Below are 24,560 nucleotides of genomic sequence, written 5' to 3'. Positions count from 1 at the left end.
ACTCGCTTTGTGAACTATGTGTTGCACGTGTTTTATTTTGGGGTAGCGGTTGCTTGGATGTCTGCTTTGGAGGTCTCTGCTGCTTAAGCAGATTTTTATTTAGAGTCTCTGAGTATGTTTTTGTGTGTTTATGTGTTTGGTTTGCTGTCATGATAGGTCTATGTGAGACTGGAATTGTAGTGAGTGTGGTTGCCTTCTCCTCCTGACTGGTTACGCCAGTACTGAGTTGAGAGAGCTTAACCTCCAGTTTGGCTATATGGTTGCATCTGTCGCATATGTTGGAGCTTGTTGGGAGGAGGAGAGGGTTTTCTGTGTACATGAGGCAGTTGTAACATTGCCTCAAGATTCCCAGATTCACCAGCTGGACCTGAGAGGAGATTGACAACTGACCTTTGGACATGCTAGAATAGTATTGGAAATTCCTTTATATTTTAAAAAAGGGCCAATGGGGAACAAGGTACTCAAGGGGAGTTTGTGAGGGTGTAGTGCTTTTAATTTTTTAGTGCTGACTTATATAATTGTTTTAGTGAGCAAGTGCTAGGCTTTAGATTAGGAATAGGGTGTTTCTTTTGAGAGCTACAGCAGTTCTAAGGGAAAAAGTGAACAGCAGACTTTGTGGAGCCGAGAATGGTTTATACCCAATTAAGCGGCGCTGCCCGATGCTGTGCTATGAGCAAGATCGCGCAAAGCCACGCTAAAGCAGGTTTTATACAGGGGGGGCTTAAAAGAGCCTGATCCACAGTCCTTGCAGTAGGACATGGAGAGGCATGCTACTGGCATTTGTCAACATGGCCTTGCATTTGTTTTCTGTTTACTGTTAGGTTGTTATTTGGGACCCCCTGATATTCCATACATTGGCACTATAGGTGAGGCATGGGCCTTTCCCAGAGGACTGTAGGCCATTTGAGAGTACTGCAGGCCATCTGTTACTGCATTTCAACATGGGATTGTAGGGGGGGTGCACACCTCCAGACTTTAACATTTGAAATGACTGTACTGGTATTTCGGTTACTCTGTTGGCTTCCATTTCTTATTGTATTTTGACCTATCATGCAGACAGGAGGCATATCAGTAGAGTACACATGTTAGATCTTAACAGTATATATTTCAGTTTCAGACTTCTTACCCTTCAGAACTGGAATGCAACTGCCAGACTTGTTGCAGTATGTCAGTGTAGATCTGGTGGGGGGCTGTTCACCATTGCTATCATTTGGGGGCCTTAGGCCAGTCTTTTTTCATGATCATCTATACCTGTTCTGTTGGGTGAGGCTGGTGGTGGATATGTGACCCTCACTGACATCCATGTGTGTGACCTATTGACACCCACAGTTCTTTGAGCCATTACATGTACTGCAGTGGGGGATATCACCTTTTGTAGTGCTGCCTAATATGTTGACACCAGTATTTGTTATGAATTTCCTGCTGTCCCATGTAGCTGTCTGCTGCTACCCAATTCAGCCACCCAATTCCCTTGCATGCTTGCATCCATATCATACATACAAGTATGAGAACATACTACTCCATTCAGTAATTGATAGGAAGAGTGACTTACCTTGTTGCTGGGCCAGTACTGAGGACAGTGCTTGAGGGCTGACTATGTTGGATGCACATAGTACACTCCCTGTACATGGTAAAGCTCATGTAGTGTCATGTTTGGCATCCCTTTTACTGTCTGTGCGAGTCAGAGAGAGGTATCAGTCCCTGGGTCCCTACAGTGTCAGTGTGTGTGTGCAATGCGTTGCCTCTTTGCCAAGGCCTGGACATACTGTGCATGCCTCCTTCTGCCTACAGGGTCAAGCTCAGGATGTTCCTCCTCCAAGTCCCCCTGTGCCTGTGCTGGCCTTGGCAATGGTGGGGGGCTGTGTGGCCCTGCCCCATGCTCTTCCTGATGCAGCTGTTTCTGCAGAATCATATTGTGCAGCATGGCACATACTATGAACATGTGTATACATGCAGCTGGAAAGTACTGCAAGGCTCCACCGGATATGTCAAAGCAGTGGAACCGTGACTTGAGCATCCCAAACACATGCTCTACAATGATCCTGGTTTCTGCGTGCGCCTCATTATGGTGTTCTTGCTCGGGTGTGTATGCATTTCTGATGGAAGTCATCAGCCACAGCTCCAGTGCATAGCCAGCATCCCCCACTAGATGGCCATATGGGATATCCCCCCAGGCAAACGCCTGATAACAGCTGTGAGCAATGCCAGACGTGGGAGTCGTGATAGCTTCCAGGGCTGCCAGCACACTCATTCATGATAATGCCCTAGGCATCACACATGACCTGGCAGTTGATGGAGGGGAAGCCCTTGTGGTTTATGTAGACCCTGCCCCGCTCACCGGGTGGTGCTTTGATGTGGATGCGCATGCAGTCTATAGCACCAACTACTTCAGGGTATTTTGCTGTATGGTGGAAGAGACGCATATGTGTGGTCAGCACCTCATGTGCAGTGGGAAAATATATGTGCTCATTGGCATGTTTTGTTATGGGATCCAGGAACTGGTGGAGTACCCTGGATACTGATGCCTGTCAGACCCCCATGACATCTCCAGTTGGTCTTTGGAAGGTACCTGTGGCTTGTATTCTGAAACCTAGACATACCTTGGTAAACACTGTGATGGGTTCCCCTCTATTAGTTCTGTGTGTAAGTTGTGGCCGGCACAGCTCAACGATTTGCTGTAGAAAGTCCCTGTCCACCCTATAGTACTCTACTATCACCAACTCATGTAGGCCCTGGTAGGTTACTCTGGGTGTGTACACTCTTCTCCTCCTCCTCACTGTGGGTTGGTTGTCAGCATTCTCCTCCTCACCACCCTCAGTCTCTAGCACATATTGATGGGGTAAAGCAGCAGCAGTCTCCAACATATTTAGTTATTTTTGCCAGTTAAAAATCCCCCATCTGTGTACACCAATGGTGTAGAGTTTGTGTGAAAAAACAGACTGTAGGGGGTTTGCATAGTTTATATTAGTGTGCTGGGCTGCTGCATGTATAATTGGCTGATTTTGATACATTCCACCTGCCAGCTATGCTAGTTCTCCTTGATTACCTTCCTACTGCTGTTTCTTCTTCCCACTTCCTCCCTATTTAATCCCCGAGGCACGTCTCGAATACCTGGTGCTCAAATGTAAACAGTTCTGCTATTTCCTGTGGGGTTTTTTTTTGTTTGTTTTTTTTAGGTGCACTGCATGCCATGCACAACTGTTTAGCTAATGTAAGCACTTTTAAGAAGAACTGACCCTCCCTGGACACGAACACGCTCTGCATTTCATGGAATAAGACAATACATCCTCAGACACATCCTCTTCCTTAGCTGTGCTTAGCTAAGGCCAAACAAGGGCCACAGAGCTCCAATGAACTTACACCAAGCATGACATACCCCCTTATGAAGTAATTCAGCTCTTATACTTGCACTGTTGTATTGCTGCACCTACACAGTTAGGTACAAGCTGCCACTTTGAGGAAATCTGTGATTCAGTATAACTCCCCTCATTTGCATACCTCAGTGTGTAAGTCCTTAGTTACTGCACTTAGATGGACCTTTTCCCTTGACAACCAGTGCTCCCTGGTACTGTTTACATTCTTCATGCCATTGACTATAATGGCAAAATGCAGAATTATCTTAAACTTGACTTTTCTCATTTTTTTAATTTTCAGCATGATCCGCGCGCCACTGCCCTAAGCTTAAACAGCCATGATTGGCCAAAAAAAAAAATTTAATTTAAAAAATAAATAAATAAACATTTATTTATGCCAATAGCCTTATATTTGGCCATTGGCATGTGTGGTTGACTGGAATATATGCTTTCCATGAGCTGTCTTGCCTCCGTTTTCTCAGATGCAGAAATGTATTCAATTACTAACTGAATACATTTCTGCTCTGACACTGTTCCTGCACAGAGTCCGGCCAGCTTCGTGGATCGCAAAATCACCTCATTTGCATGTTTTTTACCAGCAAATGAGGTGATTTGCATCTTGCACAGCTTTCCATGCAGGAACAGTGTAAGGCCGCTCGTGCACGTGAAAACGGCACTTTCCTGGATCGCTCGGCGGCCAGTTTCTGTGCAGGAGCTCCTACACTATTCCTGCACGGAAAATATCCATTCATGAATCGGTGGAAGGTAAAACTAGAATATCTGCAATAGTAACCGATTCAAAGATGGAGTTAGGAGTTTAATCCAAGCAATATTTCATAGATGAAAACATGGTGGACTAGCAACAGGTGTCACCTGTAACCTGGCTCTTTATTGACTGTGTTCTCAAGAACTGCTCTCTCATTACCTGATTCTGGCTTAAATGAAAATAGTAAACTGATATGTAGTATGCAACAGTCACATCAAAGTATGCATAAACACAATCTTGTACCTAATGGAACTAAGTGTAAGCTGGTTATTGTTCATGTAATCCGGGGAAGAAACCAGTCTTCTAAGGTGGTACAATCAGGCATCAGCTCCAGGAAAAAAAACAGGTGTGCAGGAAGGCATTATCTGCAAATACCTTTACCCTGCCTGCATGGTCTTCTTCAGTGGTCACACATAATTGTGTCAGTGTCAGTGTTGCACACTCGCCTGTCATATAGAGGGATGTGGGTTCTATACCCACACCAGTTAGATCATTTGCCAACACTGCAGTGCAACAGAAGGGGGATGCTGCACTTCTAAGTGTGCCATCCTTAAACTGAGGCCCCATCTGCTTGAGTTGGTGATAGCTTATGTGGATGTAAAAGATCCTACAGCACCTTTAAAAAAGAGTAGGAGAAGCTCCATGATTCCTTGACCACATTTGTCCTAGTAGTATAAACACCACCTCAGCTCTGCCCTGAAAAGATGCCTAACCTGATAAGCAAAAGATAAATAAAATAAAAAAATGTATATAAGAAAAGGGGCAAAGATTAGGCCCTCTGACACCTCCTGCATCAGTGGGTATTTTCCAGAGGAAACAGTTCAAAAAACAACCTGTTGAAAGCATCTTGAGAGTTAAGAGACAAGTCGCTTCAGATCTGAAACACATACTACAATATGTCTGAAGGCAGTCAGTCAGGATGCCATGATCTCTCAGGTCAAGCAGGGTCAGAATGGGCTGTGACCTTTGATATCTTGCCATTAAGAGGTCACTAACCACCCACTTTGATGCAACCTTTGCACAGTATCCAGATGTAAATTTGACAAGGATTTACAAGAGATCCTGAAATTCTATGAATACCAATGCATGTAGACCACCTTCTCAATGTCATCAATGATAATAGGTTAATTGGAAACAAGTGATATAACTTCCCAGATTATGTGAATCAAGAGAAGGTGTCTTGAAGATAAGAACACAAAATGCCTCCCTTAAAGTGCATTGAAACACTGACATCCTCAAAGATGACAGCACAATATGGAAAATGATTGTACTTAGAGACTCCAAACAAAAAGTGACAAATCTAGTAAACTAATATAGTTTGGACGTAATGCTGAAAAAAATATCCATCATCTCTTCATACCCAGTATATCAAAACACTCCCCAGCAAAAACCCAGGCAATCTAGGTCTGGAGAACTACCATGTTGCTGGGTATGGTGCTACAATTTGCAATGGTTCTTCAGGTAAATCCTCCTTTTGACACTCAGCATATCCTATAGCACTGCCATACACCGGTGAATATAATGTGTACATCTGTCAGTATATGGCTGGGAACTGGAACTTACATCCTTCTGGGTGTACATCACTGCTCATCCCTTATTTTACAGTAACATTTATAGTCATACACTGGCCTTAGTGTTACATGTTGGTTATCACCCTTTCTCTGGAAAAGATATGAATCTGTTGATGTTCTTCGTGTTTCACTGTTGCAGTCATCACATTTGGGTTACCCCTGCCAGGGTAGCCCTCGGCCGGCCCAAATACCAGAGGTTCAGTATTTCTGCTTTCTGCGTCAGTTGCTGTCACTTCAGGACTGACATCAGGTCATCAGTAGTATAAAGTAAGGCAGCCAACACCATTACATTAGTCTTTCTTGCCATGGAGCCTGAAGCAGAAGTAGTTCGCATGAGTGCCGGCTGGCCGCTACCTGAGTTTAGTCTACTGAATTAAAACTGAAGTCTTCTAAAGTTAAGTACCCCATTGGGGATCCTTTTTTCTTGCACTAACCAATGTCAGAAAAAGTTAACAATTGTCTTGCCTGTGGAAAGCAAATACCACACCAAGACTTTCATTCTTACTGCATCACTTGTTTAGGCCCAGACCACAACGTCCCCTGCTGTCGCTTCTGTGCTTTGTTCAATGCCAGAACTATCCATCATCAAGCCCTTATTGTAGCTAGTTTTTTTGCTTACAGGCCTTGAACTCCAATATGGCTTTGGTAAGCCATCCAACAGCAGATCTTCCAAAAAAAGTAAAGATAAAGACAGAGACAGACCGTACAGGTCCAAACCTACCGACGATGCCCCCATTAAGCAAGTCATCAGTTCTCTGTTCCTCAGTGAGGCACTTTTGCAGCCCCTGATGCCTGCATCTGTAAATTCCCAGACTGCTACCAAGACCCTTTCGAAGTCTGGCATGCTGCAAAACACTTCTTTGACTAAGGATCCAGCGGTTGTCTCTACCTTGGATAGGTCTGGAGCCGCTGAGCAGGCACCAGCTTCCGAGGAAGTCCTTCGCACTACTAATTCTCATCACAAACTGTCTTCTTTCATGGCTACTGTTCTTCCCGAAAACAACCGAGTTTCATAGGCCCGAGGTACGAAGCACACCCAAGAAACCGACGACCCAGTCTCAGGCACCTGCTTCCTTGCCTCAGTCTCAGATACTTAAAATGGTGGAAGACCTTATCATGCTGATCAGAGGAAGCCAAGCTACTCCCTCCAAAAGGAAAAGAGATATTTCCCCCTGTAGTTTTGTCTGAACAAGAGTCAGATGACTCTGATGCATCTGAATATGAAGACATGCAACCCCTCTCTACTTATGAGGATTCTGCTGCAGAGGATTCCATACCTTCAGCCTCTCTCGCAGAGGATTTTTCCTTTGGGGAAACCTTTCATACCTTGAGGGAGCATTTCCAATGGGAGAGTCAGGATTACCTTCATTCTAAAAAGAGACTCAGGGAATTCATACATCTTCTGCAGCACAGTCCCTTGGCCATCCCCCCCAGTCCCGAATGTTGTGGAGGATGTTTTCCTGGACTCCAGTTTGACTCCTGACACCCTCCCTCCTGCACCCAGAAAACCAGACAGGTACTACAGAGTCCCTGAAACACAATTTCCTTTTTAAAAATCCTACTGCTGACCCTGAGGTAATTTCTCAAGGGCCTAAAGGGATTAAGCAACCTCTGCTAAGAATCCCACCCCCTCAGATAGGGATTCCCGAGCACTAGACAGATGGGGTAAAAACTATACACCTCAGCTACTCTTGCTATCAGAGCACTAAGTTGTCAGTTCCATATGCTAAAATTTCAGCAATATACCCTGGAACTCCTCAAACAAAAAATGTCTTCCCTTCCTGCTTGTGCAAAATCTAAAGAGTTACAAGAGTTAATGCATTCTGCAAGTCAACTAACTAAACACACCTTGCACTCTGGTTTTGATGCCCTAGAAGCTTCTTGCAGGGCAGCAGTCACCGGATCTGTCATTAGAAGGCATGAATGGCTTAAGGAACAACCTTTGCTAGACCCTGTCAAATCTAAATTGTTGGATGACCCCTTGCACAAAGACAACTTATTTGGCACTAAGACAGAAGAGGTCTTAAAAAAGATTGAAGAAAAAGCAAAATCTGTACAGACAGTTAAGGATTTCTTACAGGTCCAGCCACCCAGGTTCAGCAGGCATTGCCCCAGCAAACACTGGTCCTTTCCTGCTCCCTCTAAGCCAGTTCAGCCCAGACCCTAGGGAACCAGACCCCCCCAGACAGCAGCCACAGGGAATGCAGAGATCTAAGCAGTGGACTACCTTCACTTCAAAATCAGGGAGCTCTAAGCCACCCCCTTATGATAAGAACCCACAATGACTCACCTCCCCCACCCCCTCCCTCCACCCACCTTCACTTACCTAGGAGGAAAACCCTTCTTTCACACAAGCACCTGGGCCACCATTACTAACGACCGCTGGGTTCTCAACATAGTGTCCCAGGGATACAAACTTTCTTTCCACACCCTTACAAACCGAAGAGGGTTCCCAGATCTAACTCCAAACAAGTGGCCAGAGGTGCAAAAGGAAGTCCTTTCCCTGCTCTCTGTGAGGGCAGTAGAGCACGTTCCTGCAGAACAGATAGGCCAAGGTTTCTACTCCACCTGGTGCTCCATCCTTGATCTATCCATTCTAAACACCTTCCTGGTGATCCCAAAATGTAAAATGCTCACCCTCCAGCAGCTGCTACCCATGCTCTCCAAGGATGCTTGGCTAGCCACCCTAGATCTAAAAGAGGCCTACCTCCACATTCCTATCAGGGAATCATGCAGGAAATATCTCAGTTTCAGGGCAGGATCTCAGCACTTTCAGGTCACTGCACTTCCCTTTGGCTTATCTACTGCTCCCAGAGTTTTCACAAAATGTCTGGCTCCAGACATTGCCTTTTTCAGACAAAGGAATATCCAGATTTACCCATACTTAGATGACAGCCAGGAAAAGCTGCTCAAGCACCTGGCCTTTGTAAAGACCCTACTAACCTCCCTAGGGTGCACAATCAATGAAAAGAAATCCAAACAGGTGCCCACCCAAAGGATTATCTTCCTGGGAGCAAACCTGGACACAGCATCCCAGATGGCATTCCTTACACCCGAAAAGCAAATTTTCCTGACAGACTACTTCTCCCAACTAGCCACCAGACTGCAGCTATCTGCAAGGAAAATCCTGCAAGCTCTGGGTTTCATGGCATCTTGCATACTGCTCATTCCATATGCCAGACTGCATATGAGGAAACTTTAATGGTACCTAAAAAGCCTTTGGTGTCAACACTCTCAAGACCTGGAGACTCTTATATATATAATTCCTTGCCTCAGAAAAGATTTTCTTTGGTGGCCAACAGCATGCTCCCACAACAAGGGACTACCTTTCTCATCACCCCCACCCCGAATCCTCATCACAGATGCATCAGACTATGTCTGGGGTGCACCCCTGCATGACAGGTGCATACAGGGCCAATGAAGCCCACAGCAAATCCCTCTGCACATCAACCAAAAAGAGATGATGGCTGTCCAGCATGCCTTGATAGCTGTCAAGTCCATTCTCTCCCCAAGGGCTCTCCTGATCAAAACAGACAACACCACTGTGATGTGGTATATCAGCAAGCATGGAAGGACTCACTCCTACCCTCTATGCAGATTGCCCATGACCCTTTGGCACACAGCGTCTGCCATGCAACTCCACCTGTTAGCACAATTCCTACCAGGTTCTCTCAACTCTCTGGCAGAGCAATTAAGCAGAAATATTCTTGACCCACATGAGTGGCAGCTCAGCAGAAGAACCTTCACCCTAATAACTCAGAAATGGGGCACCCTGAAGGTTGACCTCGTTGCCTCCCACACCAACCATCAGCTCAGCAATTTCTGCATCAGGGAGCATCACTGCATGGCTTGGAAAGTGGATGCCCTGTCCTTCCCCTGGGTCAATCTATCGGTCTGTGCCTTTCCTCCACTACCTCTCATCCCCAGGTTACTGCTCAAAATAAAGGAGGAAAAAACAAGGACAATTCTTATAGCTCCAGACTGGCCATGCCAGCACTGGTACCCCTTGCTGCGCAGCCTGTCTCCACTGCCACCATGGCATCTTCCTCAGATTCCAAACCTTCTGACCCAGAGGGAAGGGGAATTCATGCATCCCCAACTGCAGGCACTCAGTTTGGCAGCTTGCCTTATTCCCTAACCCCCAATCAATCTGCCAACTTCAGTAAAAAGATTCTAGATGGTATACGTGAGGCCAGACATCCTAGCACTAGAAAGTCATATGCTGACAGATGGAAAAGGTTCTGCACCTGGATTCAGGCTAAGGGAGCCAATACAGCACAGCCCTCCCTCCCCTCCCTCTCATCCTGGATTACTTAGCTGACCTGCTACACAGTGGCCTCTCTTTTCCCTCTATTAAAATTCATGCCTCTGATATCTCTGCTCATTTTCCCACTGAGCAGCCCCTTTTTTCACATCCTTTGATCAAACAGTTCCTAACAGGGTCTAGCAACTTGAGTCCACCCAGAAGAGCACCAACCCCAACTTGGGACCTTAGCTTTGTGTTGGAAAAGCTCACCCTGCCCCCCCCCCCTTCAAACCAGCTTCTTCTGCAGAGCTAAAATGTCTCTCCTGGAAGACAGGTTTCCTTCTGGACATCACTTCAGCCAGAAGAGTCTCTGAACTGCAAGCACTCATGGCTGTGGAACCCTTCATCATCTTCCATGCTGACAGGGTATCCCTCAGGACTAACCCATCCTGCATGCCCAAGGTGGTATCCAGTGTGGCTCTCAACCAATCCATTCCTTTGCCCACCTTTTTTCCTTAATACCCAGAACAAGGGGGAAAGGATGCTTCACTCTCTAGATGTGCACAGACAGCTCAGAGTCTATTTAGACAGGACTAAATCCTTCAGAAAGTCTGATCAATTGCTGGTTAGCTTGGCTACAGGGGCAGAAGGCAAAGCCATCTCCAAACAAACCATTTCCAAATGGATAACACACTGCATCCATTTCTGTTACAAACAACACAGAAAGCCTCCCTCCAAGGGGGTCAGGACTCACTCCACCAGAGCAGCCTCCACCTCTGCAGTTTTCCTCAGAGGAGTCCCCACCAGGGACATCCTGGAGGCTGCCACCTTGACATCTGTTCACACTTTTACCAAACATTACCACCTGCCTCTCTTCTCCAAATCCAGGGCAGGTTTTTCCTCTGCAGTCTTGCAGGGCATTCTAGCCAGCCCCTAGTTTCCTTGACTGCTTCCACCCATTGCCTCAGCTTTGGGAATCAACCCAAATGTGATGACTGCAACAGTGAAACACAAAGAACATAGCACAGTTGTGCACACTTACCATAAATGTAGATGTTCGAGTGTATTCACTGTTGCAGTCCTGGTTTCCCTCCCTCCATCCCCCTTTTTTTCTTCTCTTTCCTTACAAGGGACATATTGGTATTCATGTTCTACTGGTGGAGTTCTTCCACCAGAACCTGGCTCCTACTTGGGGGCTCCTGACAGGTTAGGGTAAGAAAAACTGATATAATGGCATCAGCTGCCTTACTTTTTACTACTGATGACCTGACATCAGTCCTGAAGCGACAGCAACCAACACAGAAATACTAAGCCTATGGTATTTGGGCCGGCCGAGGGCTACCTTGGCAGGGATAACCCAAATGTGATGACTGCAACTGTGAATGCACTCGAACATCTACATTTATAGTATGTGTACACAACTGTACTTTTCCCATGTAGTAAGGACCTGCTTATAATCTGGCTGTTTATGTTAAGTGACTGGAAAATATTTAAAGTATCAAGAAGTGTTAACACTTCTTACATAGTCTACATGTTATCTCCCTTTTCCATGTCTGTCATTAGAACATACACAAATGCCTAGAAAGTAAATGTTATCTATAAAACTTCCCTTAGACCTGAAACTTGTAACTTAGTGTGGCTAAAAACAAGCCATTGTGCAGAGAGAAGTTTAGAACAGCTAGTTTGTACATTAAACAGCACTATCAAATCTTAGCACAATCTAACCTGATGTAGTGTCAAACCCCAGAGGCAACCCAAGGAGACTGCTACAAAACTCAGTCAATGACCAACGGTAGCCCACCAAAATATAGGTCTGAACAACATGGATATGCAACTTTCAAATGTTTCTGTAGCCAGATTGGTAGATGTGGCCATCCTAAGAAAATGTATCAATTGTCTCATGTTCACAGACAGCCATTTAATCATTAAAAAAAATTCAGTATGTGAGAGAGATGCACATACACAGTTTTACTGGAGGCAAGAATCTAGCATACAAACAAAGTTGTCAAGAACATATGCACACTACATCCACCACACATAGTGTCTACCACACACAGAGAAGTCTGTGCTGAGGCACTAAAAATCAATCTTCTCAAATCTCAAACATCTTCTAAGCCTATTAACGGTAACACCTATTCTCAGCAATCTGTAAAACCCTCACCAAAAGCAGCACCAAATACATACTCCTACACCCAGTGAAGTCTCAGGAGCTAAGCCCATAAGGAAAGCTAACACATTACCCAGGACATTTGTCATAGAGAACTCCATTGTATGACACACAGATGCCCCACCCACCAGACTGACCAAGGAGAAGATAACAGGTAGTTGCGTACCTGGAGCCAGGATACATCATGTGACACACACACTCAAGTCATTAAACCCCAGGTATCGCTATGATTTTATCATAGTCTGAGATGTACTTCCCTGGACTATATTAAGAGAGACATTGTTGATCACTTCGAATATGTCCCAGGTAGGTATGTGCCTTGCATTGAGTCACATTCTACTTTCACCAAGGATGATGCCACAGTATGAACAAAAGATGACTAACTTCAATAATTGTCTTAGTTTCTGGTGTCCTTCATGTGGGATTTAATATTTGTCAGCATAACGGACATGGGTAACCAAACATGGTTACCAAAGCAAACCACACCCTATTAGTTTATCAAACTTCTTTTCCTCTCCCAAGTTCGAGTTCACAACAACCTGTGTAGAATTGTTCACAGAGACAATATAAATGGCTGTATAGAGGCTGCTGTCCCTACTAGAAATAAGCCAAAAACAAAACACACCAATAGAATCCTAACCTTAATCGGGTATATAACAAAAGGAAAAAAGTTAAGGCTACAGTTAGGAAGATCAGCTCCCATAATGATAGGAGTTCTCTAATTAAACTAAACAGAAATCTAAGAGGACTAATCAAGCCCAACAAGGCCAATTATGAGGTCAAGATAGCTTCACAGGCTAAAGACAATGACAAGGCCTTCTATATCTATGTCCAAACCCTCAAAGGCAGGATACATCAGTGTGCTTTACTGGTGGTAAATGCTGACAACTTCATTGAGCAGATGTGGCAAAGGCAGTAAAAAATCATTCTGTTTCTCCCAACTTATAAGTAAGGGCATGGTCCAAGGAAGTCATAGTGTCACTTTATTCTTCCCTTATCAGACCCCTCATTGAGTATAATACTCCCTTTGGCATCTACCTGACCAATCATATGTAACAGCTGTAACACCAACAAAGGTACCTTACCAGGACAATCCAGGGTATAAACACATTGCCCTAAATGGATCACCTTAAAGCTTTATTCCTTTGCTCAGTCTTCTGCAGGTTACTGAGAGGCAATCTCTGCCTGGCATAAAAGGCATCCTTGGATCCAGCTCTGATGGACCTTTTATACAGCCATAAAATGAACAGCATCAGAACCTCTAGATCCAAGGATTTAAATTTTGCTTGTGACATAAATAAGACATTTTGCTGAGACAGATATGTGTTTCAGGATCCCCATGCCGATGAGCAGCTCCACATCCATGTGAAGCAGAGTCCATCCCTAATCCTACTTAAGCATAATCCTGACCAATGGATGAGAAATTGGAAATTCACTCTGGATCTGGTCCCCATGTCTCTGATAGTTTAAGCATTACTGTCTGCCTCTGTCTAACATATTCCCCCAAATAATATCTATAAACATCCTCACTAACATACCCCCTCCAAATAAATGCCCAGGATAAATATCTAGACAGCTGGGGGTTGGATTGCATGGCTAGGGTTATAAAGGCCCTGTTGGTCATTAACCTAGTATATACCTATTACCTAAAGCTGGATTAGCATTTCTGTCAGTAAAAACAAATTTGTCAGTTTTGGCAATGGTTTTATATTTGGCTCAAGGTTGTCATGGCTTTCTTGAACTCCTGTGCAAATTATTCTGTGTCCCATTAATGGGCAGGTGGTTGGTTGTTGATGTTAAATGTTGTTGATGTTAAATGTCTGAAACTATTTTATTTAAGGAAGGTTTCAAACTATTCAAATGTAAGTTGGGGCTCATTGTCACTTAGACTTTTTTTAGGAAAACCCATTTCTTGCATAGTTCTTAATGATGATCTGTTTTCAGAGAAAATTAAAGCCATGCAAAGAATGCCTGGCCTTTGGAACTAATCATGAATGCAATTAAAAGTTCAGTGCCCTGCCATCATGAATGCAGTGTCACATCAGCGAAGGACATTTTAGAAGGAATACAGTAGTACATGTGTTGATATATTCTAGGGCATTTTGTAGCCTGTGCAGTTTTTAGCCATGTCCTCCATTTACTTGTCTATGCCTGGCAATCATACTCACCCCCTCCTAATAGATATCCAAGGTATCAGGCACAAAACTGTGGAACACACCTAGGCTTATAAAGGTCCTAGTGGTCGTTAGCCTAGTAAGAACCTGTGAACCTATGATTAAAACTGTAGACAAGGATTCATCACTGTGGAACAGAGAGATAAAGCTCTACTGTGCCTCAGATGATGCACGTTCGACTACCTGCATGGCGCTGGAGGGACTGGACAGTGGGTATGGTAGTGAGCAGCTGATGCTGGCTCTGCTGTTCTGGGAGGAGGAAGGCTGTCTAGGTTCACTGCATATAGCAGCATTAAGAGAATGGTAATCTCCATGCTGCAAGCATTACACCACATTGTCAGGGGGGTTGCCTTTTGTGGAAGCATTTGTGTACTTCGACAGGCAGCAGTTGCAGAGCATGTAAGGCTGCAGCAGAGTGGACTGGGGTTGCATACTTCCTGCCAGTGTATGATGCTGCATCAGCATCCTCAGTGTCCTCACTGGCCCCAGAAGTGGGCCAGGTGGAGTCCTGAGGAGGCTTACATGGGCCAGACAGACCTGCTGTATAAGGAGAGGAACTGGTGGTAGCTGATGGTCAGCTATGTGATGTGGGAGCAATAAAAAAAACTGTTGACAAGGGATTTCATCTTTACCCTGCTTAGGTGTCCCTCATGGATAGTGTTTAGGAATTAGGAATGTAGCATTTCCACACTTGTGCCTCTGGTGCTACACAGTAGCCTGCGTTGACACATTGTGAATAGTGCTTTTCTTGCTACAGTATCCCAGTTATGCCACATTTTTACAACTAACTCATATACTTGTGACAACAGTGGATTATGCCTAGTTTACCACAGAGTAGCACTTGTCACTGGTAATTGTCAGTGGAAGGTGCAGTACCTAAACAGAGGATCTGAGGTACTTGTTTCTACTGGGGTCTTGTAGGGGAATACAGGACAACCCCTCAACATTTTTATGCTGCTTTGTTCCCTTTTATGTGCCTTCATACTAATAGGTTTCTAAGAATAGAGACATATTTTGAGGATGTAATTAACAAATGATAATCTTTCCTGGGTTTAAAAGTAAATGAACTGGCTGTGGTTCTTTGATCGTAATAAATCCGGTTAAGCAGAGATGTTAAGGGACATAATGACAATGACTGTGAAGCAAATGCAGTAGATGTTTACCACACAGGAACTTCAGAAATAAAACTGTGCCTGTTTCATGCAGCAAAGCATCACATGACTGCTACATAGGTAAAACAGAATCAAAGTGACAAAGCACTTAATATGATATGACTATTTTCATCACTGCCAAAAGGTTTATTTGCATTCTTCCACCCACTTCTGTACTGAGCCATTTAGTGTCAGTGAGTTAAAGTAATGCAAGATGCTTGAGAGATTTGATACTGATTAATGCTAATAACTCTCCAGTCCAATAGGTTTATAGGCTCTTAGGTTTGTTGTCCAGAAGACCATTGAAAAATCTAACCAGCTAAGCCCAAGAGTAATCAGACTTAGGTTCATATGGTGCCATTTAATGGATCTATCTGACAACTTGTCAAATGTTTCAGGCTAAGCGCACTCCATCAGAGACACAGTATCAAATACTGTGCAAAGCTGATTGAAGTGTGCCAGTTCATTGTTGTGCTTTATCACAGTATACTGACGACTGGAAATATAGGCCTTCATCAGATCCTTGAAGGTATAACTTAATGAGCTTAGTTTAACTGAGAAGCAGAGTTTATTCTGAAAGTGTGGAACTCTTTGGCATGAGACTCAGTTTGTCACATTTTGCAGTACAGTAGATATTATTTTATTGATGCTGAGTGTTCTCTTACATTCAGGTCAACAGTGTCATTTCGAAGAAAAGTGTTTCTAATAGTTAATAGTCTTTTAATGCTCTATATATAAAGTATCTGTCTCCTCTAAGAAAGTGATAAGAAAAAGAGATGAGACAGGCTTTGATTGTAAGACAGGCCTGTTATTTCCTTGAATTTTCTTTACATAGAGCTTTTGCATGTTCTCTAACTGTACCAAATGTTGCACAAGTATATTACAACATATGGTGCAGTATTTAATAACTGGTCTTAAAATAGCTTTCTAAAGAGGAGCACTTACCTCTCCATCATGGCTGTCAATCCTACATAACATTAGTTGGACAACTCCAGATCCTTTTTGGATGAAACCAGTTAATGAAGCAATATCATCTAGAAATCCTCAAAGGTCTTATACTATTTTAACAAACTTTTAGTTTCTGCCCATCAATAATGTATAAAGTAGTGTTTCCAAATGACCAAATGCCACTGTTTTGACATTGCAAGCAGAGGTATTTTTACTGTACCATTTATTTGAAACCTTAAGCGCTACTCAAAAGTGGTGGCATTATTAGTAGGACAGTGTGCTTCCAAGTCTGCATTTCTCTGTACATTTGGTGAAGTAGACATTAGAGTAATCTTTGATGTCTGAGAAAAAATGCCAAAATAAAATGTTCCTAGAACAGAGCCATGAGGATCTTCATTCGCAGTGGGGCATTGTGTCATTGAAGTCCTTATATTCTTATCTGTTGTATACATCCATGTAGACAGTTTTGAGAAAAATTTATTATGACTTCATTTACTTTTAGTTACCTGAGTTTATGTATACTTTAAATGTGGTTTATGATACTGAATGCTTTACCCAGACTCAGGTAAACTGCAAGGACAGATAATCCTTTATCCTACTCTCAGCATGTCTAGTAAGGAAGGAAGCAAACCATTCTAGGACAGAAGAGAAGAGACCTTAGCATGTTCTATCAGGATGCCACAGTCATTAGTGCCATTTGCTGCCATGAGATCAAGCAGTACCAGGACTGAGTAACAGCATGGATCTCTTACTATAAATAACTAATTTTTATTCTAATTAGAACAATCTTGGTGCTACTAGGACTAGGGCAAGTTTGAAAACTAGATTACTAAGAAATAAAGTGATTAAATGCCATTAAGTGTGTCTGAAGACAAGTATAGAGTATTTTCTCAATAACTTTGCCAAGAATGGGCAAGCTAGATAAGTCAGTAGTTATGAAAACTACAAGGGTCTAAGGAATGTTTATATATAGAGGAATAATCACTGCCTACTTTAAACAGGATGGAAAAGTCACAGACCCAAAGGAAGACCTCAGAATCTGAAAATACCTTGATATATAACTTTCAGGCATGCTATATCCAACATGGAAGAACCAGGGTCTAAACTGCAGGGATGTAATATGCATATGTGAAATAAATGATGTGAACTCCAGGTAAATGGAAATTCAGAACTCCTCACTGAAATCAGTTAAACAGAAGCTTACTTTCATCTTGCACCATGAATATGGGAATCTTAAAAGACTCATTAACTTAACAAAAAATGTCTTCACTACTGACTCCAAAGCATTATCTATTGTTAAAGATGTTCTTATTCCAGTTTTAGAATATGGGTTACCACTTACTACAGCCAGGTACTCACTTAATTGCAAAAACGTAAGCTGCAATTAGATTTATAAATCATTCGCTGTCTCTTGAACATCACTGTATCTCTGTCTTGGAATGAAATGTTATAGTCTCTTTATTATCAGTTTACAAGGCTCCATCACAGTAGCTGCCTCTCCCTTGGCTTCCTTTTCAGGTTCAAAGCATACTTAATGCCTGATCTATTCTGAATCTGATCTCTTCATACTGCTCTCTCCTGCATATTCATTAGAATGCTTCTCAAAACCTTTCTTCTACCTTAGATCAGAATCACCCACCTATTCATATAAGGTCCCTCTCTGTTGTACATCAGATTAAATTCACCTATCTTGGTTAGTACCACTCAAATGCTATTTGTAGGAGTTAGAAGGATTAACCTTCTACTAAAAAAAAAACTTTAGTTTAACCCAATAAACTTATGAGTGCTGCAGCACTATTGCATTTGTACTATTACATTTGTACTGTTTGCACCATGATTGCAGTGAATCCACCCAGGTGAGCTATGTACCACTTTTATTTGAGCATATGGTGTTGTCATTATTTCTGCATTAAGGGTGTTGGGTTTCTATTTGTATTTAATAAGATCGTAGCTGAAAAAAAGTCATTGGGACCAGTTAATTTACTAATAGATGAAATAATTAATGAATTAATTAATCAATTAATAACAACTTCACCATGCTTCAAGCAGCCAACAATATCTGCACCTTGCACACTTCCATATGTAGATATGCACATTCAGCACAGCAGAAATGCCCTAATATTCTCAAAGGTTATCTGCTCTAAAATGTATATGTTTTATTGTTACAGTTTTCATATGGCATAATATCTGAAAGCATGATTAGCTTAACATTCATGCCATTTATTTCAACAGGCCTTGATCCCTCATGGTTTTTGGAATATGTCATTGTGTGGGACAAGCAGACGGACCACATGTATGTCTTTATTGTGAAGGATTGGCTGTCGGTGGAGAATGAAAAGAATGAAGGAATGGTGGAAAAAGAAGTCCTAGCAGCATGTAAGGCACACAGAGAGTACCTTAATAAGATTTACAAAAATGCAGAAGAATTACTTTGTAATTATAGTTAACAAATCACTACAGGTGTGGTATTAAAAAAAGTAAATTCATATCACTGCAAAAATCGCCCATTTTTTTAGTGATTCATTAGAGTAGCTACAACTGCCACATTTAGTGATACATCAGTGTATGTAAAAATTATAACAGTGTAGTGGCTAATGACAGAAAAGCAACATACAGAGACTGCAACTATACATACCTAATGTTATGGGATAACCTAAATGCTTCCTCTCTCTCTCAGACTTTTTTCCTGGGCCTCTCTATTCTCTATACAGCCCCTATATTCACGCAATAACTCTCATACTCCTCCTGGTATAACCACAATCCGGCTCACCATATCATTTTATCTGCCCCTTGCTATACCCCACAACAAACTATTTTGAATGGGCAGGTGCATGTTGGACATGGTAAAGTAGCCATCCAAAACTATGACAAGTATGTTAAGTGTCTCCTGAACTGTATGACAAGTAGATACTAAGACAAATAGGTTGGACAACCCTGTTCTACAGTTATTGTCAACTTCACAATTTCCCCAAAAAAAATTTTGACCTAAATTTGTCATAAAGCTTTATCAAAATTGCATTATAAGTCAATTATAAATAATCTGTTTTCATTTTCTTGGCCTCAGATGTAACACTGTATCACATTTTGTTTTTGCCGTGCATTACTTCCATATGAAATATCAACAAGTCATTAAGAAACTGTAACTAACATATTGACATAAAATGCATTTTTATGCAATACAATAAATAAATGTACTCAGAAATTGTATGTTTCTACAAGAACAGCACAGGGATAGTGTCAGCCTGAAAGCAAAGGCAGTGGTGTACCATGTGGACAGGAGTGAAGGACAGGGCAGTGAACTTAGAGAATAGGGATGAAGGAAAATGTGACACACTGTAAGGAAAAAGGGGGGAAGACATACACTTCATAAAGATGGCAATGAATATGCAGCCAACGTCCAAAATATAGTGTTGTGTGGGAGCAATGAGAATATTACTGTTACACAGCAACAGTGGAATTAGTACCCTTTCTATTTGGGGGTTCTAGACATCACCTTATATTTTTTACCAAGATGTGACAAGATGGCCCTGTATATTTATACCATGTTGTAGATTTGCTAAAGACACCCACATGTAGCAACAAGCCAATACACTATTTAAGAACATTATTTATACTTTGCTAATGCCGGTCACCTTTTAAATGAACATCAGCCTAATATTTATACTGCTGGTTGTGGGTAACAATTTTAGATGATAAGACAACTTCAATTATATATCATAATCTATTATAAGCAGGTAAAACTTCAAAGAAGACTGTGGGTCAAACAGATGTTCCAAATGTTTTCTGTATGCTCATAAGTGACTCCTCCAAAAATAGTAAAGTATTCATTCATTCGGCAGAAAAAATCTGAACCAGTAAAAGCTATAATCAGTTGTTGGTGAGTGATATGATTTCTAGATGATTGCTTTAGGATATGCCAATATCATACCAAAGAAACCTTTAATACTACTGCTAGGGAATTGAAAGGTACCTGTTATTTACTATTTCTTTACACAAACCAAGAAGCTGTACAAAAACTTAATGTTATATTATGCTGTTACAATTTTTTATTTTTCTATAAAGCATGTGTATTTATATATATATATATATATATATATATATATATATATATATATATATATATATATATATAACCTCCCTCATTCCATGGATGCCAGTAGAAGTGAACAAATTTTTTATAGTCTGATTGATAAGACATTACCCACAATGCCTGTAAAACGCTAAACACAGAAGAATTTCCCAAATCTTTTCCCTCTAAAAGCATAACCAGCACACAATGAGTCTTATGGAACTTAAAGACAGTTGGTAAATTCTGCCTTCGTCACGTTATGGAAATTAAACCATTTCACATCTGCTGCTTAAAATAAGTAATCTACATGTCACTAAGTATAACATGGCAGTAGTGACTTACACATCTGTGAGTTTGGCTGCTTGAGCCATCTACCCTGCAGAGACACTTGATGCCATGTGCAGGTTGGTAAAGCAAGAAAATGAACAAAAACATTTCTTTGTTTCAGAGAGTACATCACAGCTACTGTATGCATTCAGTAAGAAGGTGACCATGTGTGGAGAATAACATGTCTGAGAATGTTGTAAAAACGTATGAAGAGAAATATTTGCTTAGTATCGGTGATCATAAGGTGTAAAATGCAGTAAACTATCTCTAAAGGGTTATAGTCAGATTTAACAGTCATGTCACAGGTGCATTAGTGTTTCAGACGTCATCCCTTATACTTTATACTTTATTTTCAATGATATCCAGAAGACAGCTTTTTCAGACATTTTTTTCTAAATGGAGATAACATTCATAATCATGATTATATAACAGGTAAATTTGAAAGGGGATCATGCCAGTATATGTTCCCTTCTAACTACATTTGCCTCCATACTCTCTCAGTTGACTTCATCACAGAGTATGGTGGTTTATTTCCTTCCACTATTTTTTAGTTAACTAAGTTAGCTGACTACGTCTGTTGGAAATAAGTGTTTGTTTACCCCTCAGTAACTTGAGAGCACTCTCTCTGCTTAAGTGGCATGCTCAGAGTTACACAGTGGCCAAATGGAGGCTGACAGATTGGCAACCTGGACTACAGGAAACTTATTAACAGCTCATATCCTGAAACCATTGTGCTCTCTACCAGGCTATTTTTCTTTTTGCTATATTTTACCTTGTATGTGTTCTATATGCCTGTTCCCCTATGCTTGATGTCTGTATTCTTCCTGATGCCTTGCACTTGCAGAAGAGGTAGTCCATCATGTTGCATGGAAGGCCATGGATGAACCATTACCTAGTTAATATGGGATTTCATTCCCTCAGTCTCGACTAGCTTAATGCATGCACTTAATTGTCTAAAGCCACACAGGACAGAAGAGGGTGAATGTGCACATAAGTGCATTTCCATGGCACTTAGCTGACTTGGGAGGGTATTGGTTCATTACTGGAATAATCAATCAGCTGATTGTTTTACAACTTTCTGAACTTTCAGCTAGTTCAATAAATGGACACATGCACTTGGAGTGCATATTCTGTATTGAGATAAGCAATTGAGCCTTGCACTGATGTCATTTAAAACGGTAGTCCAGATTTAAGACTACCTGATTATACCTTAATGTTTGTACTGCCGTACATATTGTAAGACAAAATATCCCATTATAGACCAGAAAAACGTTGTGTATACAACTTCAGATATACAAATATTTATCAAAAAGTGACACTTTGTTTTCCCTGTAAATAAAATAGAATAATGAAAAAAATCCCCGTACTGCCCAGAGCAAAATGACAGCTTCACCACTTATTTACTTTTAAGTCCTCAAACCTTTAATTACTGTACTAATGGAAGCATATACTTGAATGTGCACATGCAAATCTCTCCTTTTCTTGGTTCATTCAAAGGTAATTAGGCAATGCGTAAAACTGATATATTTTTTATTTTAAAGTTAGAACACCTGCAGTTTAATGTTATAACTTGTATGCCATATATTACAGGTATCAAGTGACAAAATCTGGCACCACTCCATTGCATTCAAATGATGCCTTTTTTCACAGTACTCTGTGACATTTAATGGCAGGAAGTAAAATACAGAACTAAAGCTTATTAATGTTTGCAAACATAAGGTGTTTAAGACTTCAGGGGTTGCAGTTGTAACATTTTTAATATATTTCAATAAACTGGTGATTTGAGTCCACTGTATCATAAATGAACTTAAGCATATTCAGGCTAATTCAGGAAATTGTTTTCTTATATTTAGTAATACAACAAAGGCATAGCTAGGTAATAATGAAGTCAGTGCCATCCCCAGATCTGGTATCCCTCCAAAAACTGTTCTTCACCTAACACTGAGATAAAAAAAAACTATTTTCTTCTTTTAAACTGTAGCAAACTGCTTGCTGCATTTGTAGCAAGTTGCTACAGTTTATATGACACACACACAAAAATAACATTTAAACACTGCAGTCTGAAACAAAAAAAAATCTTTTCACTTTTAAATGGCAGCAGTCTGTTTGCTACTTTTGTAGTTGCTACAAAGCTGTAACAATACGACTGATACATTTTTAGTAGCTCAAAAACAGTTCAAATTCAATAGGCAATGACGGATAATGGTTCTAGCAAGCCACACCCTAACTGGTTCACAGTTGTATAAGCTAGGCTAGTTAATGACCAGAAATTAAATGGAAAAAATAGCATACTGTACAAAATGTAAAGCAGGTTCGAAGTATGTTTTATTTATAATAATATACATCACTCAAATAAGCAACTTCCATTAACTTAGTGTTATCACTATTCTGAAGTTTACTAAAGTTAAAATGTCTTAAATGGTAATGTGCTTAACTTATATAATTTATATGATACACTATTCTGAAGATATGAGTGGGAACTCTGATGATTGCTAACACTCAACATGACTTGAAAAAGTGTCACACAGATGTCTTGTTAGTTTACTGGGTAGGAATATGTCTATATAGCTCACATTAGGAAAGCTTATGACAGAACTGTTTTTGAAAAGATGATTTGATGAAGTCCAGTTAGTAGACAAAAGCATTTATCATACATGAACAAAGCTGAGTTACTTTGGTGACTAAATCTGGTTGAATTTTTTATAATATTTATTTATTTATTTTTTATAAATTAAGTAGTGACTTATTGAAGTGTTGGACTGCTGTTTCTGAATGCTGGACTCCAGTTAATTAGCCTGTTTTTGTAATAAAAAAATAATAGACTACAGCCTGCTACTCTCACACCTGGGCCAGCTATTCTCCTTGTATCTCTGATTGTGTTTATGTACTTGTTCACCCTATGGCTTGAATTTTGAATGTGCACAGATGTTTCTGGATATGAAATGGATTTATTAGAGTCACTTGTTGACTTAACATTTTCAGATTTTAATTTTGTATTTCACCTACTTGTTCAAAACATTGAGAGAGTCTTTTTGATAGGTCATCCATCACTTTGTTTTATTTTGCCACTTCTCTGCTGATGAAGGTCATCCAGTAACTTTGGAAAATGTATTTCATATTCATTCTTAGAAACCATATTTTGCACCATAAGTTTGAGTTATTTCTGTTTAAAGACAGCGTCCTTAGTGGTCAGCATATTTCTGCACTCTTGGTCAATTTTCACACTTTATCATGCAATGTTATATAGCATTGTGGGAATGTTTCATTTGCTTCTCTTGCTCGTGGTTAACTCACTGTTGCCCCATTATAGTTTCTGTAACAAACTCCGCTGTCTTTTCTACAAGTATTTATTTCTTAACAGTCCAAGGTTCTACTCTTCTGCATCATATATTATTTATTTCCATTTGTTGACCGAGATTAATGTCCAACTGGACGCAGGTCTATTTTCAGCGGAGGCCTGGGGAGAAAAGCTCCACAAATTAAAATATTACAGACACAGTTACAGATGAAGAACATAGTACATTCAGTAGATAACTAGCATCTGTTCTATCCACAAAGTCATAGCAGATATTAGCAATTGTTACAATAAGAAGTTACTGCCATATAATAAGTAGATAGGCATGGAAGTATCAGAGCTTGCTGTAATCAAAGGTAGTTTGTGGGGTAGAGGAGAATTACAAGGGCATAGCCAGCATGTATTTAGGTGCACTTTAAGTAAAGCTTTGAAGTGGGTGCATGATGGTAGAGAGATTATTGTGGGGGGGTTCCATAATTTTTTTTTTAGAATG

At 41.1% G+C, this 24,560-nt stretch overlaps 1 protein-coding gene across 1 annotated transcript in view; it reads left to right on the top strand.

Annotated features, from left to right (window-relative positions):
• LOC122814129 (polycystin-1-like) overlaps positions 1 to 24,560 on the top strand; it is a 1,441,736-nt gene that overhangs the window by 861,686 nt on the left and 555,490 nt on the right. The window contains 1 exon segment of the mRNA XM_044086744.1: positions 18,609 to 18,752. Within this exon segment, the coding sequence (XP_043942679.1) occupies positions 18,609 to 18,752 (144 nt within the window).

This window comes from Protopterus annectens, chromosome 10.part0, assembly GCF_019279795.1.
Source record: "Protopterus annectens isolate FY-2018-M chromosome 10.part0, PAN1.0, whole genome shotgun sequence".
Classification (NCBI taxonomy): domain Eukaryota; kingdom Metazoa; phylum Chordata; order Ceratodontiformes; family Protopteridae; genus Protopterus; species Protopterus annectens.
This window is presented reverse-complemented; position numbering and strand designations above follow the sequence as displayed.